This window comes from Taudactylus pleione, unplaced genomic scaffold, assembly GCF_031769625.1.
Source record: "Taudactylus pleione unplaced genomic scaffold, aTauple2 ptg000188l, whole genome shotgun sequence".
Classification (NCBI taxonomy): domain Eukaryota; kingdom Metazoa; phylum Chordata; class Amphibia; order Anura; family Myobatrachidae; genus Taudactylus; species Taudactylus pleione.
The window spans coordinates 1,542,010-1,568,996 of record NW_028284590.1 but is presented as its reverse complement, the minus strand read 5'-3'; the positions used below and the strand labels follow the sequence as shown (position 1 = coordinate 1,568,996).

Sequence of the window (26,987 nt, the reverse complement as noted above, 5' to 3'; positions counted from 1 at the left end):
TCTGGCTTTGACTTGTCATTATGGCCCGTATTCAATTACAGGACGAAAAGTCGGAAAAGTTTCTGACTTTCCGCCTCCTTCAGCCGGTTTCAGAGGCGAAAACTTTATGCGCCCTTTCGCCCTATTCAATTCCTAAACAGGCGAAAACGGAAAGTGGCGAATGCGGAACAAGCGGAAAGTACTGTCAGAAGTGAGGAAATCAGTCTGTACCCCCCAAAAAGATGCAGTAACATAGGGAATCAATGTAGATGTGTACTAATAGCCCTAATAAAAGTGTTTAGGGTACTTAAGTTGTTTAAATTGCTTCTTATTAGCGTCTTTGCATAAGTGGTGAAGAATGACATAAAGTTTTTTTTTTTGGCGAAAACAAGTAGTCCAGTCAAATTTGGGGTACTTGAAAATGGGTGCTAGCATACTTTTATGTCTCTAAAGTGAACTTTTAAAAACTTCTTCAAAAACGCACCTGCAATCCTAAAAACAGCTGACCCATTCTTGCAGAGGGTGTAGTAGGTATTACCGCCGGACGCATGGCCAGCGGTTCAAATCCCGACAGCGGCATCCCGGCAAGGGTGAAAATCCCGATCGTCCCTAAGGTAAGTATCACTAACCTAATTCTACCCCCTAACCCTAACCCTCCCTTAGGGGTGCCTAACCCTATCCTCCCCCCACAAGTGCCTATCCCTAATCCCCCCTCTAAGTGCCTAAACCTAACCCCCCCTTCCCCGCATCCTAAACCTATGTCCCCCGGGGGGGGGGGGTGCCTAACCCTAAACTCCCCTCGGGGTGCCTAACCCTAACCCCCCCTTAACCTTAAGTCTCCCCGGGAGCCCTAAACCTAACCCTCCCCCCCCTGGGCTGCCGGCGCCCGGCTTACCTTTGTTCGGTATGCCGGGCTTCTGTCTTCCGGCGTCTGGTTAATGACAGGAGTCGAGTTTTCGACGCCTGTCATTAGTGCCACGCCGGAATTAGAAAGTCTGGAAGCCGGCGGTTGGCATTTAGACCGTCTACTTCCAAACTACATCCCCTTGCAGACCCCCAAGAAGTCTATTTCGCTAGTTTTCATGCTTGTCCCCCCACTTTTTACTTTTTCGCCCCAAAAATGAAAGCACTTTTTTGGGATGTTCTTAGCTTTTTTTTTAATAAAATGATCAAGTAATTGATTTATCATCATTTAAATGCACATTGATTGTATTTTTAATTTTCCTTTTATTTTGTTATTGTGCTTAGTTATGAATGTTACCCGTACTATGGGCCTAATTCTGATTTGGGAATAAAGTAAGAAAGAGCGAGTCCTGATACTAATAATCTTTTCTTAGCTAATTCTGTTTGCAGCTTTATTGCTGAAGGAATTGATATGAAAGCCACAAACCGTTGTAGCAGGAGCTGTGAATTAACATCAGCCGTATATACGCCTTTGCTAAGAAAACCAATTATTAATAAGAGAATGTAACTGAATTGCGTGTTCTATGACAGCCATTTAATGTCCGCTGCTATAGGGAAGCAGAGATTGTCCAGTCACTTATTGCTAATGCAGGGACATATGGCAGGGCCTGAAGCCACTGTGTCAGCTATTTCCATTGGCATTTGTGGCAGTGTAATCCGTACATAGGCAGCCAAATAGGCTAAGTTAGAGAGGCTCCAAAAAGGCAAGGACGTCACTAATATGTATAATAAAGGACAAACACAAGGAATTTATAGATAAAGCTGTCATGTGCAGAGGAACACACGGCCCCTCGTTCCTACATAATACTTATACAGCTCATACACTGGCACATTGAGGGCATGTGGGCAGCTTGTACTAGAACATCAGTGACTTTAGAATGAATGGCAATGGAATAAAACCTTTCCGTGGGGCTGGTCATTTCTCTGTTATGTTCTAGATAAAATACTGAAGTGTTGTTTAGCTTTTCAGGAGAATTTTAGCCGTGCCTGAACGACAGCTCATTACATCACATCTACCTCTTCTGCGTGGGAGACATTAACAGCCTTATGAATATTCATTACATCTGGTTAATTAACGGAATTATCCTGCAGAAAGTGCTTCCTCCCTCATCCACGGGCATTCGTTACCCCTGTCTTGCAGTGTTCTGTTGGCGTCACCGTCCTTGTTCGCCGTCTGCACTGCTCCGTTTCTTACCCACGTCTGGCATTGCGCACACTCACCCTCTCTGCAGATGTATCAGTACATTTCCCCTTTCTTCTTTATTTATATGTAGTAGGATAATTATACCAGATACATTTTCATGCTGCTGTCATAGATGACGTTTGAATGCACTGTATTTAACAATGGTAATATGTAGTAGAGCCGGGGAAGTTAAGACAAAGACAGAATTCATATTTTCTTTACTTTTGAAAAAGCATTTCAGGGTGATAGTGCACAGCGCTGATGGGGCGTGCCCTGCTCCACCTGCGGGGCGTGCCATAAAATTGCCTTATGTGCAACTGATATATATATATATTGTAGATGAAACCTAACCCTAACATTAAAATCAACTGTCGACATTCTGTGTTCAGTGTCGGCACTCTGAATGTCAACAAAGTAACTACATACCTGTGTGTGTGGTTGTATATATGCAGGGCCGGCCCGACCATTACACAGACTACGCAAGTGTGTAGGGTGCCATGCACTACACAGAGCCGCCCTGCCAGCAACTTGCGCCATTCTCCCAGTCCCAGCACAGAAAGAGGCGAATGGGAGTCCCAGCACAGAAAGAGGCGAATGGGAGATGTCCTGCTTACCTGCTGGATTTAGGTCTATCTGCTCCTGTACAGTGCATCCAGAAAGTATTCACAGCGCTTCACTTTTTCCACATTTTGTTATGTTACAGCCTTATTCCAAAATGGAATAAATTAATTTTTGTCCTCAAACTTCTATACACATACCCCATAATGACAATGTGCAAAAAGTTTTTTGAGATTTTTGCAAATTTAATAAAAAAAAACCCACTAAAATCACATGTACATAAATATTCACAGCCTTTGCCGTGAAGCTCAAAATTGAGCTCAGGTGCATCCTGTTTCCACTGATAATCCTTGAGATGTTCCTACAGCTTAATTGGAGTCTACTTGTGGTAAATTCAGTTGTTTGGACATGATTTTGAAAGGCATACACCTGTCTATATAAGGTCCCACACTTGACAGTGCATTTCAGAGCACAAACCAAGAATGAAGTCTATAGACCAGTGATTTTCAACTCGCGGCACACTACACAAGATTTTAAAATTGCCAAGGCACACTATCCGGCGATGTGGTGTGCGCAGACTATGAAAAACACACTACATTGGTTCCCACAGGAACAAAACACACTACATTTGCCCCCACAAGAATAAAACAATCTCATTGGCTGGCCTCCACAGAAAAAAAAACCCACATTGCTCCCCACAAAAAAAAACAACCATACCACATTACGCCCCACAGGAAAAAAACAACCATACCACATTGCGCCCCACAGAAAACAACTGCCACATTGCTCCCCACAGAAAAATAAATCTATGGCTGGCCCCAGAGAAACAAAAAACAAAACACATTGTTCCCCACTAAATAGGCAAATATATGGCTGGATAACATATGGCTGGTTCTCACTAAAAAGAATGACATGACTGGTTCCCACGAAAAAATTAACTATGGCTGGTACCCACTAAGAAGAAAAAAATGTCTGGTCCCCACCGACATAAACAAAACCCACATTTCTTCCCCCCTTGTCACTCACACTGCAGCAGGATCGCGTGCGGGCGGGATTCCAGGCATGCTGCCGGGCGGGAGATAAAGAGAGAGTGCAGGCTGGCTGTTTGGCGCCGGGCGGGAGGCAAAGAGAGACAGAGCGCGGGCTGGCTGATTGGCGCAGGGCGTTGGCTGGTAGAGTGGGCTGGAGGGCAGTGGACAACGCGGCGTGCGTGACCTCTGATGTCACGCCGCCGCGTCTTTGCAGGTTACTACCCGGGCGCGCCTGAGTCTCCCAGAGGAGCTCAGTGGCCCGGGATGCTGAAGTACAGTAAAATGTGCCCGGTAGCTCTGACAGCCCCGCGGCACACTTCACAACCGGCCACGGCACACCGGTTGAAAACCGCTGCTATAGACCTCCGAGGCAGAATTGTCTCGAGGCACAAATCTGGGGAGGGGTACAGAAAAATATCTGCTGCTTGAAAAGTCCCAATGAGCACAGTGGTCTCCATCATCCATAAATTGGAAGAAGTTCGTAACCACCAGGACTCTTCCTAGAGTTGGCCGGCATTCTAAACTGAGCGATTGTGGGAGAAGGGCCCTAGTCAGGGAGGTGACCAAGAAACCCGATGGTCACTCTGTCAGAGCTACAGCATTCCTCTGTGGAGAGAGGAGAACCTTCCAGAAGGATAACCATTTCTGCAGCAATCCACCGATTAGGCCTGTATGATAGAGTGGCCAGACGGAAGCCACTCCTTAGTAAAAAAGCACGTGGCAGCCACCCTGGAGTTTGCCAAAATGCACCTGAAGGACTCTCAGACCATGAGAAACAAAAGGTTGAACTCTTTGGCGTCAATGCCAGGCATTATGTTTGGAGGAACCAGGCACCGCTCATCACCAGGCCAATACCATCCCTACAGTGAAGCATGGTGGTGGCAGCATCATGCTGTGGGGATGTTTTTCAGCAGAAGGAACTGGGAGACTAGTCAGGATAGATGGAAAGATGAATGCAGCAATGTACAGAGACATCCTGGATGAAAACCTGCTCCAGAGCGCTCTTGACCTCGATTGGGGCGACGGTTCATCTTTCAGCAGGACAACAACCCTAAGCACACAGCCAAGATATCAAAGGAGTGGCTTCAGGACAACTCTGTGAATGTCCTTGAGTGGCCCAGCCAGAGCCCAGACTTGAATCCAATTGAACATCTCTGGAGAGATCTGAAAATGGCTGTGCACCGACGCTTCCCATCCAACCTGATGGAGCTTGAGAGGTGCTGCAAAGCGGAATGGGCGAAGCTGCCCAAAGATAGGTGTGCCAAGCTTGTGGCATCATATTCAAAAAAACTTGAGGCTGTAATTGCTGCCAAAGGTGCATCAACAAAGTATTGAGCAAAGGTTGTGAAAACATATGTACATGTGATTTCTTAGGTTTTTTTTTTTTATTTTTTTTATTTAATTTGCAAAAATCTAAAAACAAAAACCTTTTTACACGTTGTCATTAGGGGTGAGCGGGTTCGGATTTCTGAAATCCGAACCCCCCCGAGCCCCCCCGATCCGAGTCCGATCCGAATCAGGCTCGACTTTTCCCGCCTGACTCGGATCTGAAATCGAGGCAAAACGTCATCATCCCGCCTTCCGAGTCTCGCGGGTTTTGGATCCTATATAAGGTACCCACGTCGGCGCCATTTTCTCACTCGGCTGTGGACAGTGAAGAGGGAGGGTGGGAGTTAGGGCTGTGTAGTGTAGTGTAGTGTAGTGCTGCTGTTGTCCACTACTTCAAAGTCCATAGGGGCTGGCTGTGTTGTGCTGTGCTGCTGTTGTTAATAGGGGCTGTGTCCACTACTTCAAAGTCCATAGGGGCTGGCTGGACTGTGTTGTGCAGTCAGTTCTCCATAGGGGCTGTGTCCACTCCAAAGTCCTGTGCAGTGTCCCAGTCCTAAAGAAGTGCTGCAGTGTTGTCCAGGGGGTGCTCTGTCCATCGGGGTGCTCCCCCCAAGTGCTAAAAAAATAATATATTTTCTGTGTTTGTGAATTGTGTGCGCAGTAGCCGCACGTGCATCAACAAAGTAGTGCCAAGCGTGCGCCTGTGTCATAAGTAAAGGGCCGGCTGGCTTGACCGTTAAGGGTGCTGTAACCCCCGAAAGTACACTCCAGTCCAAACCAAAAAAAAAATTATTTTCTGTGTTTGTGAATTGTGTGCGCAGTAGCCGCACGTGCATCAACAAAGTAGTGCCAAGCGTGCGCCTGTGTCATAAGTAAAGGGCCGGCTGGCTTGACCGTTAAGGGTGCTGTAACCCCCGAAAGTACACTCCAGTCCAAACCAAAAAAAAAATTATTTTCTGTGTTTGTGAATTGTGTGCGCAGTAGCCGCACGTGCATCAACAAAGTAGTGCCAAGCGTGCGCCTGTGTCATAAGTAAAGGGCCGGCTGGCTTGACCGTTAAGGGTGCTGTAACCCCCGAAAGTACACTCCAGTCCAAACCAAAAAAAAAATTATTTTCTGTGTTTGTGAATTGTGTGCGCAGTAGCCGCACGTGCATCAACAAAGTAGTGCCAAGCGTGCGCCTGTGTCATAAGTAAAGGGCCGGCTGGCTTGACCGTTAAGGGTGCTGTAACCCCCGAAAGTACACTCCAGTCCAAACCAAAAAAAAAATTATTTTCTGTGTTTGTGAATTGTGTGCGCAGTAGCCGCACGTGCATCAACAAAGTAGTGCCAAGCGTGCGCCTGTGTCATAAGTAAAGGGCCGGCTGGCTTGACCGTTAAGGGTGCTGTAACCCCCGAAAGTACACTCCAGTCCAAACCAAAAAAAAAATTATTTTCTGTGTTTGTGAATTGTGTGCGCAGTAGCCGCACGTGCATCAACAAAGTAGTGCCAAGCGTGCGCCTGTGTCATAAGTAAAGGGCCGGCTGGCTTGACCGTTAAGGGTGCTGTAACCCCCGAAAGTACACTCCAGTCCAAACCAAAAAAAAAATTATTTTCTGTGTTTGTGAATTGTGTGCGCAGTAGCCGCACGTGCATCAACAAAGTAGTGCCAAGCGTGCGCCTGTGTCATAAGTAAAGGGCCGGCTGGCTTGACCGTTAAGGGTGCTGTAACCCCCGAAAGTACACTCCAGTCCAAACCAAAAAAAAAATTATTTTCTGTGTTTGTGAATTGTGTGCGCAGTAGCCGCACGTGCATCAACAAAGTAGTGCCAAGCGTGCGCCTGTGTCATAAGTAAAGGGCCGGCTGGCTTGACCGTTAAGGGTGCTGTAACCCCCGAAAGTACACTCCAGTCCAAACCAAAAAAAAAATTATTTTCTGTGTTTGTGAATTGTGTGCGCAGTAGCCGCACGTGCATCAACAAAGTAGTGCCAAGCGTGCGCCTGTGTCATAAGTAAAGGGCCGGCTGGCTTGACCGTTAAGGGTGCTGTAACCCCCGAAAGTACACTCCAGTCCAAACCAAAAAAAAAATTATTTTCTGTGTTTGTGAATTGTGTGCGCAGTAGCCGCACGTGCATCAACAAAGTAGTGCCAAGCGTGCGCCTGTGTCATAAGTAAAGGGCCGGCTGGCTTGACCGTTAAGGGTGCTGTAACCCCCGAAAGTACACTCCAGTCCAAACCAAAAAAAAAATTATTTTCTGTGTTTGTGAATTGTGTGCGCAGTAGCCGCACGTGCATCAACAAAGTAGTGCCAAGCGTGCGCCTGTGTCATAAGTAAAGGGCCGGCTGGCTTGACCGTTAAGGGTGCTGTAACCCCCGAAAGTACACTCCAGTCCAAACCAAAAAAAAAATTATTTTCTGTGTTTGTGAATTGTGTGCGCAGTAGCCGCACGTGCATCAACAAAGTAGTGCCAAGCGTGCGCCTGTGTCATAAGTAAAGGGCCGGCTGGCTTGACCGTTAAGGGTGCTGTAACCCCCGAAAGTACACTCCAGTCCAAACCAAAAAAAAAATTATTTTCTGTGTTTGTGAATTGTGTGCGCAGTAGCCGCACGTGCATCAACAAAGTAGTGCCAAGCGTGCGCCTGTGTCATAAGTAAAGGGCCGGCTGGCTTGACCGTTAAGGGTGCTGTAACCCCCGAAAGTACACTCCAGTCCAAACCAAAAAAAAAATTATTTTCTGTGTTTGTGAATTGTGTGCGCAGTAGCCGCACGTGCATCAACAAAGTAGTGCCAAGCGTGCGCCTGTGTCATAAGTAAAGGGCCGGCTGGCTTGACCGTTAAGGGTGCTGTAACCCCCGAAAGTACACTCCAGTCCAAACCAAAAAAAAAATTATTTTCTGTGTTTGTGAATTGTGTGCGCAGTAGCCGCACGTGCATCAACAAAGTAGTGCCAAGCGTGCGCCTGTGTCATAAGTAAAGGGCCGGCTGGCTTGACCGTTAAGGGTGCTGTAACCCCCGAAAGTACACTCCAGTCCAAACCAAAAAAAAAATTATTTTCTGTGTTTGTGAATTGTGTGCGCAGTAGCCGCACGTGCATCAACAAAGTAGTGCCAAGCGTGCGCCTGTGTCATAAGTAAAGGGCCGGCTGGCTTGACCGTTAAAGGGTGCTGTAACCCCCGAAAGTACACTCCAGTCCAAACCAAAAAAAAAATTATTTTCTGTGTTTGTGAATTGTGTGCGCAGTAGCCGCACGTGCATCAACAAAGTAGTGCCAAGAGTGCGCCTGTGTCATAAGGGCCGGCTGGCTTGACCGTTAAAGGGTGCTGTAACCCCCAAAGTACACTCCAGTCCAAACCAAAAAAAAAATTATTTTCTGTGTTTAGCCGCACGTATATATCAAATCGATATAACATAAATGGAGGACCAAACTTTCTCCGATAAAAATAAAATAGAGAAAGATCAAGAACCACTTCCTCCTAGTGCTGAAGCTGCTGCCACTAGTCATGACATAGACGATAACATGCCATCAACGTCGTCTGCCAAGGCCGATGCCCAATGTCATAGTAGAGGGCACATACAATCCCAAATGGCAAAGTTCAGGAAAATGACCTTGAAAAAGACATTTAAATCAGCTGAAGAGAAACGTAAACTTGCCAATATGCCATTTACGACACGGAGTGGCAAGGAACGGCTAAGGTCGATCCCTAGTATGTTCATGACTAGTGGTTCAGCTTCACATGACGATGGAAGCCCTCCTCCCACTAAAAAAATCAAAAGAGTTAAGCTGGCAAAAGCACAGCGAAGAACTGTGCTTTCTAAGAAGATATCACAAATCCCCAAGGAGAGTCCAAGTGTGGTGGTGGTTGCGATGCCTGACCTTCCCAGCACTGGACGGGAAGAGGTGGCTCTTTCCACCATTTGCACGCCCCCTGCAAGTGCTGAAAGGAGCACCCACAGTCCACTTGCTGATATGCAAATTGAAGATGTCACTGTTGAAGTACAACAGGATGAGGATACTGGTGTAGCTGGCGCTGAGGAGGAAGTTGGCGAGGAGGATTCTGATGGTGATGTGGTTTGTTTAAATCAGGCTCCGGGGGAGACAGTTGTTGTCCGTGGGATGAAAAAGCCCATCACGGTCATGCCTGGGCAGAAGACCAAACATTCCACCTCTTTGGTCTGGCAATATTTCTATCCAAATCCGGACAACAACTGTCTTGCCATATGTACCATATGTAAAGGTGAAATAAGTAGGGGTAGGGACGTCAACCACCTAGGAACATCCTCCCTTATACGGCACCTGCAGCGCGTTCATAAAAAGTTACTGTCAAGTTCAGAAACTTTGGCTAAGACCGTAAGCAGTCCAGGGACACCTAAATCCCGTTGTCCTGTTGTATCCAAGCGCCTGCAAACCACACCGTCAACTCCCTCCTCGTCAATTTCCTCCTTAGTCAGGATCGGAAGTAGTCCTGCAGGCCATGTCACTGGCATGACTGACTCTCCTATCCGGGATTCCTCTGGAGGATCCTGCATTGCTACGCCTACTGCTGCTGCTGTTGCTGCTGCTGGGAGTCGTTCATCATCCCAGAGAGGAAGTAGGAACACCACTACTTTTGCTAAACAATTGACCCTCCAACAGTCCTTAGCGAGGAGGATGAAGTACGACAGCAGTCATCCTGAAGCAAAACGTATAACTGAGGCCTTGACTGCTATGTTGGTGTTAGACGTGCGTCCGGTATCCGCCATTAGTGCAGTGGGATTTAGACAATTGATGGAGGTAGTGTGTCCCCGGTTCCAAATCCCGTCTAGATTCCACTTCACTAGGCAGGCGATACCGAGACTGTACAGAAACGTCAGAAAAAGTGTCCTCAGTGTCCTGAAAAATGCCATTGTACACAATGTCCACTTAACCACGGACATGTGGACAAGTGGAACAGGGCAGACTAAGGACTATATGACTGTGACAGCCCACTGGGTAGATGTATCACCTTACACAGCAACAGCAGCAGCGTCACCAGTAGCAGCATCTCAGAAACGCCAGCTCGTTACAAGGCAGGCTACGCTGTGTATCACCGGTTTCAGTAAGAGGCACACCGCCGACAACCTCTTAGAGAAACTGAGGGAAATCATCGCCCAGTGGCTTACCCCACTTAGACTCTCCTGGGGATTTGTGATATCTGACAACGCCACCAATATTGTGCGGGCATTACATCTGGGCAAATTCCAGCACGTCCCATGTTTTGCTCACACAATAAACTTGGTGGTGCAGAATTTTCTGAAAAGCGACAGGGGCGTGCAGGAGACGCTTTGGGTGGCCCGAAATATTTCTGGCCACTTTCGCCATTCAGCGACTGCGTGCCGAAGACTGGAGCGCCAGCAAACACTCTTGAACCTGCCCCGCCATCACCTGAAGCAAGAGGTTGTGACGCGGTGGAACTCAACCCTCTATATGCTTCAGAGGATGGAGGAGCAGCAAAAGGCCATACAAGCCTATACATCCACCTATGACATAGGCAAAGGAGGGGGTATGCACCTGACTCAAGCGCAGTGGAGAATGATTTCCGTGTTGTGCAAGGTTCTCCAGCCCTTCGAACTTGCCACACGTGAAGTCAGTTCAGACACAGCCAGCTTGAGTCAGGTCATTCCCCTCATCAGGCTTTTGCAGAAGCAGCTGGAGAAAGTGAAGGAGGAGCTAAGACGGAGCGATTCCGCTCGGCATGTGGGACTTGTGGATGAAGCCCTTCATTCGCTTTGCCAGGATTCCAGGGTGGTCAATCTGTTGAAATCAGACCACTACATTTTGGCCACCGTGCTTGATCCTAGGTTTAAAGCCTATGTGGTGTCTCTCTTTCCGGCCGACACAAGCCTGCAGAGGTGCAAAGACCTGCTGGTGAACACACTGTCAGCTGAAGCGGAACGTGACACGTCAACGGCTCCTTCTTCATTTTCTCCCGCAACTGGGGCTGCCAGGAAAAAACTTCGGTATCCTAAGCAACCCGCTGGCGGTGATGCAGGGCAGGCAGGACCAAGTTTGGACATCTGGTCCGGACTGAAGGACCTGGCAACAATTTCTGACATGTCTACTGTCACTGCATATGATACTGTCACCATTGACAGAATGGTGGAGGATTACATCGGTGACAGCATCAATATATGAACACTATATGGTAATAGAATTTCAGAGATATTAGTTGCATGCATTTGCAAATACATGGGATGCTGCTAGGCCTCGTCAAGGCTTCTCTGTCACTAGCAGTCCCTACACTAAACGGTTCACGTACAGGCGCAGAGCACCCCAAAACTACGTACAGCCCAGGACCACCCCAGGGCATCACACGAAAAATGGAAAAAGAGTGACAGTGCAGTGTAAAGTATAGTAGTGTGCAAGTAATTACTAAGTGTTAAGGGGTTAAAATATATGTGAAAAATTACATGAATAATAAACAAACATAAAAGGTGATGTGAAAAGTAACTATGTGTATTAAGTGGTGATGCCCTCAGGAGGCCCAGCCAGAGCAGCCTCGGCGGCCCTACGCCCAAACGCTCACCCCCAAATGTAATGTATGCCAATTAAAGCCTCATAATAAAGGCACATATATATTTTTGGCAAATGTAAGGCCTCATGATAAAGGCACATACATATATGCATCCGAATTGAGAGCCAGCTTACCTGGGAGTCACCCTGGGAACTCAAACTAGCACTACTAGAACCAGCATGCCCTGCTAATGCTGGCTCATTCATACATCTCATAACCACAAACAAAAAATGGCAGCTGCTCAATCAATCTGGTAGTACTTTTTTCAGGTGCATGAAAGGGAGGGGTCATACCAAGTAGAAAAGAGAGGGGGGTTTATCCCCCTATTGTTCCTCAGCACACTGAATTATACTAGCAACAATATATGAACACTATATGGTAATAGAATTTCAGAGATATTAGTTGCATGCATTTGCACACTACTATACTTGCACACTACTATACTTTACACTGCACTGTCACTCTTTTTCCATTTTTCGTGTGATGCCCTGGGGTGGTCCTGGGCTGTACGTAGTTTTGGGGTGCTCTGCGCCTGTACGTGAACCGTTTAGTGTAGGGACTGCTAGTGACAGAGAAGCCTTGACGAGGCCTAGCAGCATCCCATGTATTTGCAAATGCATGCAACTAATATCTCTGAAATTCTATTACCATATAGTGTTCATATATTGTTGCTAGTATAATTCAGTGTGCTGAGGAACAATAGGGGGATAAACCCCCCTCTCTTTTCTACTTGGTATGACCCCTCCCTTTCATGCACCTGAAAAAAGTACTACCAGATTGATTGAGCAGCTGCCATTTTTTGTTTATCGGTGACAGCATCCAAGTAGGCATGTCAGACAGTCCATACCTGTACTGGCAGGAAAAAGAGGCAATTTGGAGGCCCCTGTACAAGCTGGCTCTATTTTACCTGAGTTGCCCCCCCTCCAGTGTGTACTCCGAAAGAGTGTTTAGTGCAGCCGGGAACCTTGTCAGCGAAAGGCGTAGGAGGTTGCTTCCACAGAATGTGGAGAAGATGATGTTCATCAAAATGAATTATCAGCTCTTCCAGGGAGACCAGCCTCCAGAAGGTACAGAGGGACCTGTGGTGGTGGATTCAAGTGGGGACGAGTTAATACTTTGTGAGGATGAGGATGTACACACTGAAGAGGGTGAGGAATCGGTGGATGAGGAGGATGAGGATGACATCTTGCCTACGTAGAGCCAGTTTGTGCAGGGACACATTAATTGCCAGCTTGTTTTGTGGGGGCCCAAACGAACCAATCATTTCAGCCACAGTTGTGTGGCAGACCCTGGCGCTGAAATGATTGATTTGTTAAAGTGTGCATGTCCTGTTTATACAACATAAGGGTGGGTGGGAGGGCCCAAGGACAATTCCATCTTGCACTTCTTTTTTTTCTTTGCATTATGTACAGTTTGGGGCCTAGTTTTTCTAACTGCCATCCTGTCTGCCACTGCAGTGTCACTCCTAGATGGGTCACGTGTTTGTGCCGCCCACTCGTGTCGCTTAGCATAGTCATCCAGCTACCTCGGTGCAACCTTTTGGACATGAAAACACTATTGTGAGGTGTGAGGTGTTCAGAATAGACTGGAAATGAGTGGAAATTAAGGTTATTGAGGTTAATAATAGCATAGGAGCAGAGAAACCAACAAATTCTGTGATTTTAGCTGTTTTTATGCTTTTTAAAAAAAAAATACAGATCCAAAACACAAAACCCAGAACCCAAAACACGGAAGGGTGGTTTTGGCAAAACCAATCCAGATCCAAAACACGAAGAAAGATCCAGATCCAAAACCAAAACACGAAAAGTGGCCGGTGCACACCCCTAGTTGTCATTATGGGGTATTGTGTGTAGGATTTTAAGGACAAAAATGAATTATTCCATTTTGGAATTGGCTGTAACATAACAAAATGTGGATAAAGTAAAGCGCTGTGAATACTTTCCGGATGCACGGTATATATGCACAGGTAATGGGGGTAAGGTGCAAATGTGATATAGAAGGCTGTTCTTTGTACCAAGAACTGTATTTGAGTATTTCAAACCCTGTGCTGTTGCCACAGTAAAAACAAAAACTCTGCAATGGTCACAGAAAGAGCCTGCACAGATGGCCAGAACTTCTGCTCTTTGCCCATGAACCCGCTAATGTGAAATGTTTTACCATAATAATATGCTGCGCGTTACTATTTTCTAGCATCTTATATAACCCGCCCCCAGTTTACAATGCCAATGTTACTGGCATTGTAAAGCAGGGGGCAGGGCTGTGATGATGCCATTCAGCGCAAATCGTGTCATCACCCCTCCCTGAACTGCCCACTTTCACATGCGGGCAAGGGGGGGGGGGGTAACCGTTTCGGGGGAGTTGCCTAGCTGGAGTGTCCATCAAAACTGTGCAAATAGTCCTGTCCCTGCTTGTGACGCAATATTCCTAAGTCTATGACACTGACAGGGTGAAGTGATGCGGAGAGAGATGCCCCTGCGTTTCACGCATAGTACCACCATACCTTTATTTTTGCATCTATAGAATCTTTAACTTACTGTTTTCCAGGCACCACCAATGTCCTGGCTTACTCCGTTCATGGAATTAGACACTCGGTCACTGCGACGCTGCACATCATTATGGGTAAGCGTTATTCTCTACCAGAGCCGCACAATTTCAGGCCTTAAACCGACTAAACCCATAAAGTGCAAACATTGATGTTACAGCCCCATGTAAGAGACATAAGGATGATGGATATTGTATACTGACTTAGCTAGTTCTACAATCTCAGCCATTGAGTAGGAGTTACCACTATAGCAGGAATGGGGAACCTCAGGCCTGGGGCCATGTAAGGCCCCCAGAATCATTTGGTCTGGCCCTCTGAGCTTTTATATGCTAGCCTCATTTGGCTAACAAGGTGCCTAGAATGGCAACCTGCAGCCAGAATCTATGCAGCAGTGCCATCTGGAGCGTTCAGACGGTCACACCGCTGCCCTTAAAGCTCTCCGGAGCCTCCTCAGGATGCTCTGGGCATTGCTGTAATCACCGGCGATTGTAGCCCCGCCTCTGTGTGACATCAAACGGAGGGGGCATAGCCTGCATCGGGCCCGCAAATAATGTTATATATATCAAAATGGCCCCCGGCAGAAAAAAGGTTCCCCACCCCTGCTCTATAGTATGGTCTATAAAAGTGGGTGGGGCTGAACTGTTCATGCTGAGATGTGTCCAATTTACCATCCCAAAGTGGCGTATCTATAATGAGTGCAGGATATGCAGCATACACTGGCCCTTGCCTCACTCTGTATCCAGAGTAGACTTTTACCGGGCTGCTTGCGGTGGGGTCTGGTGGGGGGGGGGTGTTCCACAGAAAATAATTTAACACAGACCCCCCTTATTTGTTTTAAATGCTCCTGCCATCTAGTCTCATTTCCCGTCCAACATTAGAGCATCTAAATATAGATTGCATTGATGAGTAACTCCACTTTTATGTACAAATGATTATGCCTACCTATAATCAGTATGCTGAGTGATACGCCTTTCCTTAATAATTAGTTTTTGAGCACAGCTGCAATATATAGTGACTTTAGTTTTAAGCCATTAACAGCCGTGTGGGAATCCTACTAAAGAATATCCTAAGGAAATGTACTGTGTGTTAGACATTTTTCATGATATTTTAATGTTTTATGATTGCCAAATACTTACCTATTTGCCTATAATTTGCTTATCGTGTTCTATTAGAATCATGTTGTCATTTTTTTATAAAATATATTGTTTAATAAAGCCTAATTATTGCTGGCAACAATATGCTCAATCCTAAGGAAATTAGGGCCTGATTCAGAGCCGGACGCTATTTGCGCTCGCTCGTTCAGAAAAAAGGGGTGGCTATTCAAATGAACTGTTCGCTCTTTGCGGTCTGTTCACGCCTCTAGGTCTGAACGAGCGAACAAAACTTGTGGTAGTTTTTTGGAAAACTACGCCCCCTGGCCGCTCGCATCCTACGTCATGTCCGCTATTTATTAGATTAATCAAGTACATCGACCAGCATATGAACTGCTCGCTCTTCTTGTGGTTGGTTTTTCCTACCACAATCTTGCGAGCAGTTCTGACTATAAAATAACCCAGTGACATGGTCAATGACGCTGCTGTATTAATTATGCACACCCATAAAACTCCCGTTTTGACCTTTAAGCACGCCTGCGATCGGATCTCCACTCCCCGTTTTCAAGCACCTTCCCCTGTTACCACCCACATACGCCTCCTCATGTCACTCAAAATAGCAGGCATTCGCTATTTAGCGAACAAACAATTTTCGGCAGCACTGACTGGTTCGCGCATGCGTATTACAATCCGTATGCATGCGCAGTTGGGCAAACATCGCTCGGAACGAACGAGCGGCCGCTTACGAGCGGCTCTGAATCAGGCCCTTAGTTTGTGTTAAAGTTCCTGTCCTCAGTGGTAATGTGATGCCGTATTATAATGCAGTAACTATTTTATGCATCTCCTATAATGTGTAGCTTTTTTCAGGGAACATACAAGCGGTGGATGCCTGCACTTTCAGCAGCGACGACAAGCTCCTGCGGTTTGGCTTTTCCTCCATGTTTGGATTTGGAGGAAGGACTCTCGCTCTTGCAGAGAAACATCGATGGATGCCCTCGAATCAGAGAAGAGACTTTGCCATTATTAAAACTCTTGCAAATTTAAAGTTGGTTCATTTTATATGATCTGTTTAGCAGTAGAGACGTTAGTGTTGAGAAGTACGTGATCTGGCAAAGACTCTTTGTAAGGAATAGGCATGCCAAAGATTGGTAGAAAAACCATGTCAGACTGAGTAAATCACATTATTTATCATCTACCGCCTTCTTTTTTCACTTTACATTTTTAATCGGTTTACAGCCTTTGGGAGGGATGTACTAAGGCTAAAATGTGGCCAAAACTCAGCAATCTAATATTTTCTGGCAGCATTCCCATGTGTATCAAGCTCCGGAATGTGTTACTTCCCCGGAGCTTGGACCCGGTGGACAACGCCATCTATAGAAGCCTTTCCTGGGCTTTCGTGCCCTGGATTGGATCCAATCAGATACCACCCAGCATCCCCCGCAGCTTGTGCATTATACGACACACGCGCAGAGGGACTTCTGGGTCAGAGTCCGCAAAGGACAGATCTTTTTGGAAAAGCTGTCCTTTGCAATTTAAAGACAATTCTAGTGGCATATTGGTGCACCTATTGATATGTACCTGATGGGATGCAGTCAGGAAGCCGACAGTCGAAATGAAGACTGCCAGCTTCCAGACTGTGCAATCCCGACAGGGGACTAATGATAGGTGTAGAAATCCCGACACCTATCATTATCCCTACGAATGAAGGTGAGCCAGGCGGAGGGTGTAGACAGCCGCGGGGAAGGGCGGTTTTAGGTTAGGGCGCTCCTGGGGGGGTCTTAGGGATAGGCACCCCCCCCTGGAGGGTTAGGCTAGGGGAAGGGGGGGTAGGGTTAGACACCCCTGCAAGGAGGTTACGGTTAGGCACCCCCGGGAGGGCTAGGTTTAGGTTGCGGGGAGGGGGGGTTAGGCACTTGGGGGGGAGATTAGGGTTAGGCATCCCTAAGGGAGGGTTAGGGGGGGGAGGGTTAGGTATAGTTAATTTACTTACCTGTCGGGATCTTCACTGCTACCGGTCTTCTGGCGTCGGGATTTGAACCCGGCGGTCATTCATACTGATCCCGTACCTGATAAGTGGAGGGATGTACTACATGCGAAATGCGATGCGTATTACATTCTGCCATTTATATGATTCTATACTACACTGGAAATTGAACAAAGATTTCAAAGTTGTGTTTATGAGGAGGGGGAGCTTCCTAATGATTATTTTAAAAATGTCTTCATTAAAATGTTCCTTTTTAAAAAAAAATTATATATATAATAGCTTTGTTTTGATTATTGTTGGCGTTTGTCCTGATAATTGTCCTCTTTAGTGTAAAAGAATATCTGCTTCAGGCTAAATTTCCTCCAGGATAGTGCTTGAACCAAACTCATTTACAATACAATGAAAATAGATTAATTTGCATTAAAGTTTTTTTATCCTGTTCATTTACATAAACCATATAAACCATATAAACCATATAAACCATATAAAACATATAAACCATATAAAACATATAAACCATATAAAAGCAAGTTGAGCACTTGAATTATATAAGCATTTTTGGCACGTTTCTACGTTGCGCAGCTTGCAATTATTTTTCTGATTTCTCTGGAACCATTATAAAAATATTAAGGAAAAATATGAAAATATTTGGACTTTGACATCATAAGTTAATAGCACACTTAAACCATGTCCGTAAGCTACTACAAGAATGTAATTTCATGTAGCTTAGTATTAGAACTTTTTGTTTTTATGCTATAAAATCAATTAGGTCCTCGGGTGCATATTTAACAGTAAATAAACAAACATTGATTATATACCAAAGTTATCTTTTTCCGATAAGTAATGTCTATTGGGTGACCACTGTTACAAGTAAATGACTTTCATGTCTTACAGGTCGGAGAGCTGTGACTTGTCATTTTTACCAGTAACGGATCATCCAGTCACATTTCATGGGGAGCACAAGTAAGGAAGCAATTTAAATTGACTTTGTTATATAATAAAGTAGGGATGTGCTGGCTCGGATAGGTTCGAATTTGCACGCCGAGTTCGGATTTTTCCCTCCAAAAAACCGGACTCGGAATGAGGCAAAATGTAATCTTGCATGGACAAAAGTCCAGGAATGATGATGTTTGTCCATGCAAGATGACGTTTGCCTCTTTCTGAGTCCCGTTTTTTGGAGGGAAAAATAAAAACTCGGCGTGCAAATTCGAACCTATCCGAGCCTATACATCCCTATAATAAATTAATAAGATTAATAGTATCCAATCCTTCACAATAAGCAAAGTCACCTTCTGTTTGTTCTTTTATGTTTCATAATGATATAATTATTATTATTATTATTATTAATAATACATAATTTTTGCTTATGGTTTCAAGTTCTGTTGCATTTATTTCTTATATAATAAATATTTATTTTAAGAAAAAATAAATATCAAAATAATATTAACTTTTTCTTAAGGCACCACATAGTTTCTGCAGCCCTGTAAGGGAAGATACTGTACAAGTAACAGAGAAACTGACATATCAATGGTACAATAACTGCAGGTTGACATATCTTAGGAAAAATACAGTATAATAAACCAACAAACTAAGGACAACAAGTAAGGGCAGGATAACTCACTCTATCTTGACTGGCAAGTATCTGTGAGTCACGGAGGTGGCGTTGGGGGCAGTCCAGCACTCCATGACACTGTACCCAGTGAAGGGCAAGAATACAGAGCCAGAGTCGCTGAATGGAACTAGGAGAAATGTAGCAAGGTTAGTGCTAGGGAGGAGCATGAGGAAGAAGGGCCTTGCTGGTGAGAGCCTCGAAATATTATTTCTAAAGTATCTATAACCAAGATATATCTATATCCAAGAAAAATCTATAACCAAGATACAACTTTTCTGAAAATGTTAATATTTCAGAACAATTCGAAGGAATTATTTTCTTTTTATACAATTGCTAGTAAAGCGACCACCTACCCTACCCCGCTCCACACGTACCCCTTTCCCCGTCCTCCCCCTAGGCTAGGTCTGTCCTGACTCCTTAGCAGTGGGAGCCATTGGTGCGAGCACTCCGGCTCTACTGTACATTCCTGTTGGAGACAGGACAGATTTATTTTATAGATGTTTATGTTGATCCTCCTATATGATGCAATTAGTGTATGTATAGTATATTGCCATTCACTTCATTGAAAGTAATAGTAGCAATAGAGGACAGTCCCTTTAAACCAGTATGACAAATATAATATTAATTCTGAGATTTATTTGTATTTTAGTGGTCATTCCCTTTTGCATATGTGAATTATTCGTTAATGATCCTATAATATCTAAGCAAACGTGCCTATATTAATACTGATGCTTGTTGTCTTTCCTCGTAGAAATAAAAACAATGATAATTGCAATCAGTCTGGTGAGTATAATAATAAGGAGATTGGGCAATTATTATATGCTGTCTTACTGTACAATAATGAGCCAAGGTAACTGTGTATTACATCTCTTAGAGAGCGAGGACCGCTGGCAGCACATCCAGGGCGAGCTGCTGAATGTCAGCATTATGGCAATCCCCTGCCTCTGTTCCTTGGCCCCAAGAGGTTTGGCGCCTAATACCAGGTCAGTAGAAGCTTACAAGAATTACCGATCCCAACACCACCAGTTTTCATTTTAAACCTTTCCTGAAACGTTTCCACAAATCGCTGATGGATTCCTCCTGTCCTCTCAGGCAGGCTGCAGTCAGTCTTAAGGATTAGAAGCAATTACAGGATCTGTAAAATTAGGTCAAGTAGTCTGGCTAGAATATTCCAAATATATTTACTATAATTGTATTACATTGGGAGTAACCCAGGTTATAGATGTGGTGTTCAGGGCACTGTTTCTCAACTTGTTATTCGTGTACGGTACCCAGAGGGAAACCTCAGACAGGGCCAATCTGTATTTCCACCTGTTAAACTAAACTAGGAATCATACTGTTAAACTAAATTATAATCATACTTACCATTGGAGCACCATTTCCATGTCAGTACATAGTGGGGAATGATATATGGTGCATACACGTGGTCCAACTTAAAAGAACGATATAAACGGTAACAATATCATTTGATCATTTAAATCGTTCTTTTTTTCAACCCCTCTAATGAACAAACGATGGTCGATGCGTGGGCAGGGATGGTCGACATCGACCATCGCCTGTGCATACAGGCCAACCTGGTCGATATCGACCAGTTTAGCCTGTTTGTTCTAGGGACCCGCGATCATTAAGTCGTTATGGGGTTGGTGCATGTTGCTGGATGTTCGATATTGAACATCCAGCACATGGAGGACGATGAGATAACGATATCTGATCGTTGTTTGATCGACCCGTGTGTACGGGCCAATACAGTATGATTTTGTAAAAGTGCTGATTTTGCTGCAAACTCAGTAAAAGATCACAACTTTTACAAACTTGTATCCTATGACCATTAATTTCATCGTATTAAAGGCACTTTTTTTTGTATAAAATTGTAAAAATATACATTTATCATAAAAAAAAAAAGCATCAGGTGTCTGAATAATGATGTCACCCTAGAAAAATATATTGCAACGTTATTTTTGCATGAATTTGGCAGCAGTTTATATATATATATATATATATATATATATATATACGCATTGATCGTATACTATTTATTGTTTATATCATAAGTGGCAAATATAAATTATTGGCATGCTTTGTGACACACACAGGAATTAGGGGGGAGGTTTTGCAAAAGGTGCGTTTGGCTTCAGTGGCAATATGGTGCACACAGACCGCAGTGATGGATTTGTAGCCAGATGTCATTCTGTTGGGGAGAGGGGACGGGGGTTGTTACATATCATAAGATGCTGCACGGTAACCAGTTTAGTATAGGCATGTGGCCGTGATCACAATACAGTTGTATAACATGATTAATGCTCTCTTTGAATAAACGGGTTTGGTTATGTGTGTGGGATCTATTTACTGCCAGCGTTTAGTTATAAATGACTGTTGAATGAAATGAAGGTTTGAGCTTGGCTGTTGTTTTTGCAATGACGCATGGTGACAGTCTCACCTCAGTAGGGGAGACCTGGCGCGGCTGAGGGTAGGCAGCACTGTCTCGGTCATATACTGGAGCCATGATGTCCCCTCCTACTGGTGCTAGAAGTCGTTTTCTATCCAAGCTACATACCTGATATCACACCAAATGAGGAATCTTCCATCCCAGCAGAAACCCTGGTTCAGCAACACAGTCATTTATTATCATTATTTACATATAAAGTGCAAACTCCTTCCGCTTTATGTCCTCATGAGATGAACGTAATACAGTATTTTTGTCCTCGGACAATATTACTCTCCCATTGCTTCACCTCCAGGACCGAGCTTCATCTACTTATTATCTGCTCCTATAACCAGTTTATGTCTGCCATGTTCATTGGCTCATATTTAAGTGTGACCCAATTTGTAGTACTGTGCTGAAAATGAATTATATACTGTATGCATATTTACATGTATGTGCACTGTGTGTAGCATTACATGTAGATGTGCTGCGTGCGGAGCTGCATATTGGTGTGCTATCTGTGTTGTAACATGTAGGTGTGCGGTGTATGGCGTTACATGTAGGTGTGCGGTGTATGGCGTTACATGTAGGTGTACAGTGTATGGCGTTACATGTACAGTAGGTGTGCAGTGTATGACGTTGCATGTAGGTGTGCGGTGTATGACGTTACAGGTAGGTGTATGGCGTTACTTGTAGGTGTGCGGTGTATGACGTTACTTGTAGGTGTGCGGTGTATGGTGTTACATGTAGGTTTGCGGTGTATGACGTTACATGTAGTTTTACGGTGTATGACGTTACATGTAGGTGTATGGCGTTACTTGTAGGTGTGCGGTGTATGGTGTTACATGTATGTGTGCGGTGTATGACGTTACATGTAGGTGTGCGGTGTATGACGTTACATGTAGGTGTGCGGTGTATGGTGTTATATGTAGGTGTACGGTGTATGGCGTTACATTTAGGTGTGCGGTGTATGACGTTACATGTAGGTGTGCGGTGTATGACGTTACATGTAGGTGTGCGGTGTATGACGTTACATGTAGGTGTGCGGTGTATGGCGTTACATTTAGGTGTGCAGTGTATAACGTTACATGTAGGTGTATGGCGTTACTTGTAGGTGTGCGGTGTATGGCGTTACATGTAGGTGTGCGGTGTATGGTGTTACATGTAGGTGTGCGGTGTATGACGTTACATGTAGGTGTGCGGTGTATAGTGTTAAATGTAGGTGTGCAGTGTATAACATTACATGTAGGTGTGCAGTGTATGGCATTACATGTAGGTGTGCAGTGTATGGCATTACATGTAGGTGTGCAGTGTATGGCATTACATGTAGGTGTTCAGTGTATGGCGTTACATGTAGGTGTGCAGTGTATGGCGTTACATGTAGGTGTCGTGTGTGGATCTGCATATTGGTGTGCTATGTGTGTAGTTACATGTAGGTATATGGTTTATGGCATTACATGTAGGTGTGCACTGTATGACATGTATGTGTACTGTGTGTGGCATACATGTAGGTATGCTCTGTGTGAGGTACATATAGATGTACTGTGTGTGACTTTACATGTAGGTATACTGTGGGTGACATACATGTAGGTGTTCTCTGTGAGCTACAGCTTGGTGCTCTGTATAGTGTTACATGTACAGTAAGCTCTCTGTATGTGGTGTTACATGTACGGTAGGTGCTCCGTGTGTGGCGTTACATGTACAGTAGGCACTCCGTGTGTGGCATCATATGTACAGTAGGAGCTCCATGTGTGGCATCACATGTACAGTAGGCACTCCGTGTGTGGCATCACATGTGCGAGAGGACAGATAACTTGGTGGGACTGCACAACTCTAATAGATAATTTCGTTAGTTTTTTTACTCAAATATTTCTCCATTTATATGCTGCTTTTTTCTCTTTTCTAGGTTAAACGACGGAACTATGTCACTTACAGTTGTACGAGATACTTCAAGACCAGAGTTTGTGAGGCATTTGAAACGCTATGCCACTGTGAAAAACCAGGTACTCACCCCCAAAGTATTTGTTAAATAACAGACAGATTAATGTTGATGTCCTCTTAAGAAGACTTTACCCTGTCAGAGTACATTAGCAATTATGTGACTGATTTGTAAATCACAAATCAGACTAATGCAGCTTAGTCCGTGTAATCCATGCCCCATACTATTAGTAATGCTTACTACTGAAGCCAGTGAGCTGGAGAACAGCACATGCATCAATATCAAAGATATTGAAAAGAAGACATTGTCAAGTAATAAAGTTGTGATTTTTTTTGAATATGTCTTCTCAGAGCGGATTATTTACTTAACAAAGGTGGCAGTTGCTACGGGTTACGGGCACATGTGCACTTTGGTAATGGATAACTTGTTCTGCTGTGTGTATAAAAGTGTAATCTGCACTTTAAGTTTACACTGTGTGGAAGGCTAAGCTCCTGTCACCTAGATGCGGCAGCCTCATTAATATTAGTAAGGCAATACTACTCTAGCCTAGCAAAGCGATGGGCTGCATACAAGTTCAGCCAACAAAAGTGGATGCTATAGATATATACTATAGCACCCACTATATATAGGTGGCAGGTCTTATTTAAAACAGATTCAAGAGTCGAGTTTCATTAAAGGAAAATTTCACTTTAATAGAAGTTTCCCTATTTCTACGGTATGCGTTCGGCATCCCAGCGGTCAGGATGCCAACGCTTACAATACTGACGACGGTCAGAATCCCATTGCCAGCAATTCCGACCGTAAGTGGGTTGGGGGGAGGGTTGGGGTTAGGGCTAGGCACTAGGGGAGTGTTAGGCAATAAGGGGGAAGGGTTAGGTTTAGGGTGCGGGGAGGTTAGATTCAGGCCCTAGGGAGGGAGGTTAGGGTTAGGCACCAAACAGGGAGGGTTAGGAGAGGGGGAGGGTTAGCATATTGACCAACAAGTGTCGGTATGTTAACCCTGTCGGGATTCTGACCACCAGGATCCCGACTGTCGGCATTTCATACCGATTCCCTTTCTACATTGCACCCTATGTAGCAAATAGAACATTTCTGTTGGGTTCTATGGTAAATTGCTGGAATTGTCTCTTTACACTGCAAGTACACAGAGAGAGTGGCCTGGGAAGATTCTCGTTGCAGATAACGGGTGAATGACCAATTCTAAAGAGGGGAAGATCTACAAAAGTGAACTTTAAGAGCTGCAGGTTCATGGGGTGAATATGATGTATATTCGGGAGCTAAAGGAAATAAGTTAGTAAAGTATTTAGACCCGGTATTAGCCTTCAGATCTCCAGAGAGGTTAGTACATAATGAGATTATGCCGCATAGCATCATTTGTAATTTAGAGGTACAGGTTTATAGATTGAGATCATTGAGATAAAACTGCTTCAGACCTTGATGATTAAACCTTTCTTTCAATCATTTGCTATTTTGTTTCCCTAGTTTAATTTTCCTTTTGTTGAAACTCACTTGGTTAAAGAAGTAAAATTACACCACAGGAACATCAGCTGCCACGCTAATGGCACATATGATCACACTGGGAAAGTACGCACAATCGCTGGAGAAGATGCTCATCCATGGAATGTTGATGGAAATTTGCTGGAAGCACCCTCTGAGGTACACGTTAGGTGAGTACCAACCGGTGGAATTAACTTCTTGAAAACTGTATTGGCGCAACCAATTTTCCATTATTTTATGAGGGCACTGCGTGATTTGCTGAAAGGCGTCATGACGTGATTGCCATTGAGCTAACTAATAAGGTTGAAACTGCCTTCACAGACGTGTCTTGGTAATAAGACTGGACAGAAATGTTTGTTGCATAATTAGCACAAATGTACATAAGCAATCTGCCAGACCAGTACAGTTCCTTTAATTGTTTGCTGTATTAGTTTTATAATCGGTGATCTTCGTTTTCAATGGGTTGCCATCTGTCATGCCCTCCTCTCCCATATTCTCCCATATACATATATAATAAATCTTTTTTGCCAGGTGGCAGTATGAGGCTGCCAAGGGAGGAAGGAAGGTGTATTTAGTGCGCGCTACCAGGGTGTGTTGGCGGGTCTATAGTGCGGACCAAGAGCAGGTAAGCAGCAGCCCATCGTGCACCCTCCAATCCAGCATCGCTGCTTACTATTTGGCGGGCACCGGGTAGGAGAGGGGGGGAGGCTTGTGAGGCTGCAATGCTTACCTCCAGTGCAGGGTGGGCCAGGCATTCTCCTTCCTGCTGGGGCTGCTCCAACAGGGTGGGCCAGGGTTGAGTTGGAGGGAGCGGCCGGCTTCCTCCTTTTAGTGAGAGGCGGCTCTGAGCAGTGAGGTGCACTCTGGTACACTCTACACTAACGTTTCTATGTTAAACAATTTACATTTTGTTTGTTTTTTGGGAGCAAATTCGCTTTTTTTTTTTTATTTTTTTTTTTACATGCTAATCCAGTATATAATCTGCACAGCGAAAACTATGGACCTGGTCATTTTATAAGCAACTTCGCAACATTAACTCAGAACAAAAACTTCCTCCTCATGCCACTTTTTTTTCACACAAAACACTCTATAACCTGTCCAACCACAGCCATGTTCCAGCGAAGTCCCACCCACTTGCCAGAAAACCCAAGCCGCAATGAATAGAGAGATTGTGCTATAGCAGTTGGGTCAGTTTTAGAGTTGTGATTAACCTGATTGCAGCATCAATCCGTTATATTTATACCTGATTAACTGTACTGTACTGAACTGCATATGCATATTGTAAGATTAATTTAAAAAATAATTTCTTATTGTTTTATTTAATGATTTTAGTCTAAAAGATCAACTGGTTTTTTTTTGGCAGTAAATTTAAAATAGATGGTTTTTTTTTCATTTCATAGATTGCATCCAGAACTCATTAATCTATATGGGAGGAACATTGAAGAACTGGATGAAGTGAAAGGAAAATGCAGTTGTCTTTAGAAGTACATGAAAAAAAAACACATTCTGATTTTCTACAAATTTCATTTTAATTGATCTGTGACAGCAGAGATATTTTAATGGTTCACTTTGAATTAGAAAGGGTCACGTTAATATAACACAATTACATCCAGCTACATTCAAACCCCATTTAAATTAAAATAGTAGTACAAAAAAAACTGATGCTGAACAAAACCATAGAAAACTCTATTTTAATAGATATATATTTTTTAGAAATATTAAAGTTGTACTATAGATTTTATAGTAACATTTTCAAATATTTGCAATAAAATGTTTTCTTTTACAAATCTTAAGAGTTTTTATTTTTTTTCAATTTCACTCCAGAAATGTGTGTACTAGAATGTGTCCACAGCGGAGGCAGCTTATCGAGCCTCTAAATTGTCATGAAGTTTGGTTCAGCCCACAAAACTTCTGCCTCCACAGTGTGTAGGAGAAAAGCAACACTTTAGGAAAAACAGATATTATTGTGGCATTTCTTGTCTTGGGGAAATGAACATTCTCAATTCTGGGAGTCTACTGATTGTCTGATAAAGTATAAATATTGCATGAAAATCAAAGATCAAAGGAGCACTGAATACCAAAACTAAAATGTTGATAATGTTCCTGGATCGTGTTTGTAAAATACAATGAAGGAAATTTATAAAAGCCAAAATGACCATTAGACCGGTCTCGATTTGCAAAGTGTATCTAGAGCGCCAACAAGGTGCATGGATTTATGGAGCCAGATAGGGACATTCATGGTGAAGTAGAAGTTTGCACAGAGAGGAGCTTGGTAAATTGAGTGTCCTATGAATGCTTTGGCTTTTGCGCACTGGGATGGCTTGTTTCGTGAGGCAGTACAGAAA

General features: G+C 44.2%; 1 protein-coding gene across 3 annotated transcripts in view; it reads left to right on the top strand.

The window, feature by feature from the left end:
• Nucleotides 1–26,429, top strand: part of CERKL (CERK like autophagy regulator) — a 158,605-nt gene extending 132,176 nt beyond the window's left edge. For all 3 annotated transcript variants that reach the window (XM_088476358.1, XM_088476357.1, XM_088476356.1), the window contains 8 exons: nt 14,100–14,174; nt 16,056–16,233; nt 18,067–18,135; nt 19,536–19,567; nt 19,659–19,767; nt 23,113–23,209; nt 24,628–24,812; nt 26,043–26,429. In XM_088476358.1, coding sequence (XP_088332484.1) covers nt 14,100–14,174; nt 16,056–16,233; nt 18,067–18,135; nt 19,536–19,567; nt 19,659–19,767; nt 23,113–23,209; nt 24,628–24,812; nt 26,043–26,124 — 827 coding nt within the window. In that variant the 3' untranslated portion in view covers nt 26,125–26,429. The remainder of the gene's footprint in view (nt 1–14,099; nt 14,175–16,055; nt 16,234–18,066; nt 18,136–19,535; nt 19,568–19,658; nt 19,768–23,112; nt 23,210–24,627; nt 24,813–26,042) is intronic.
• Nucleotides 26,430–26,987: the final 558 nt, after the last annotated feature.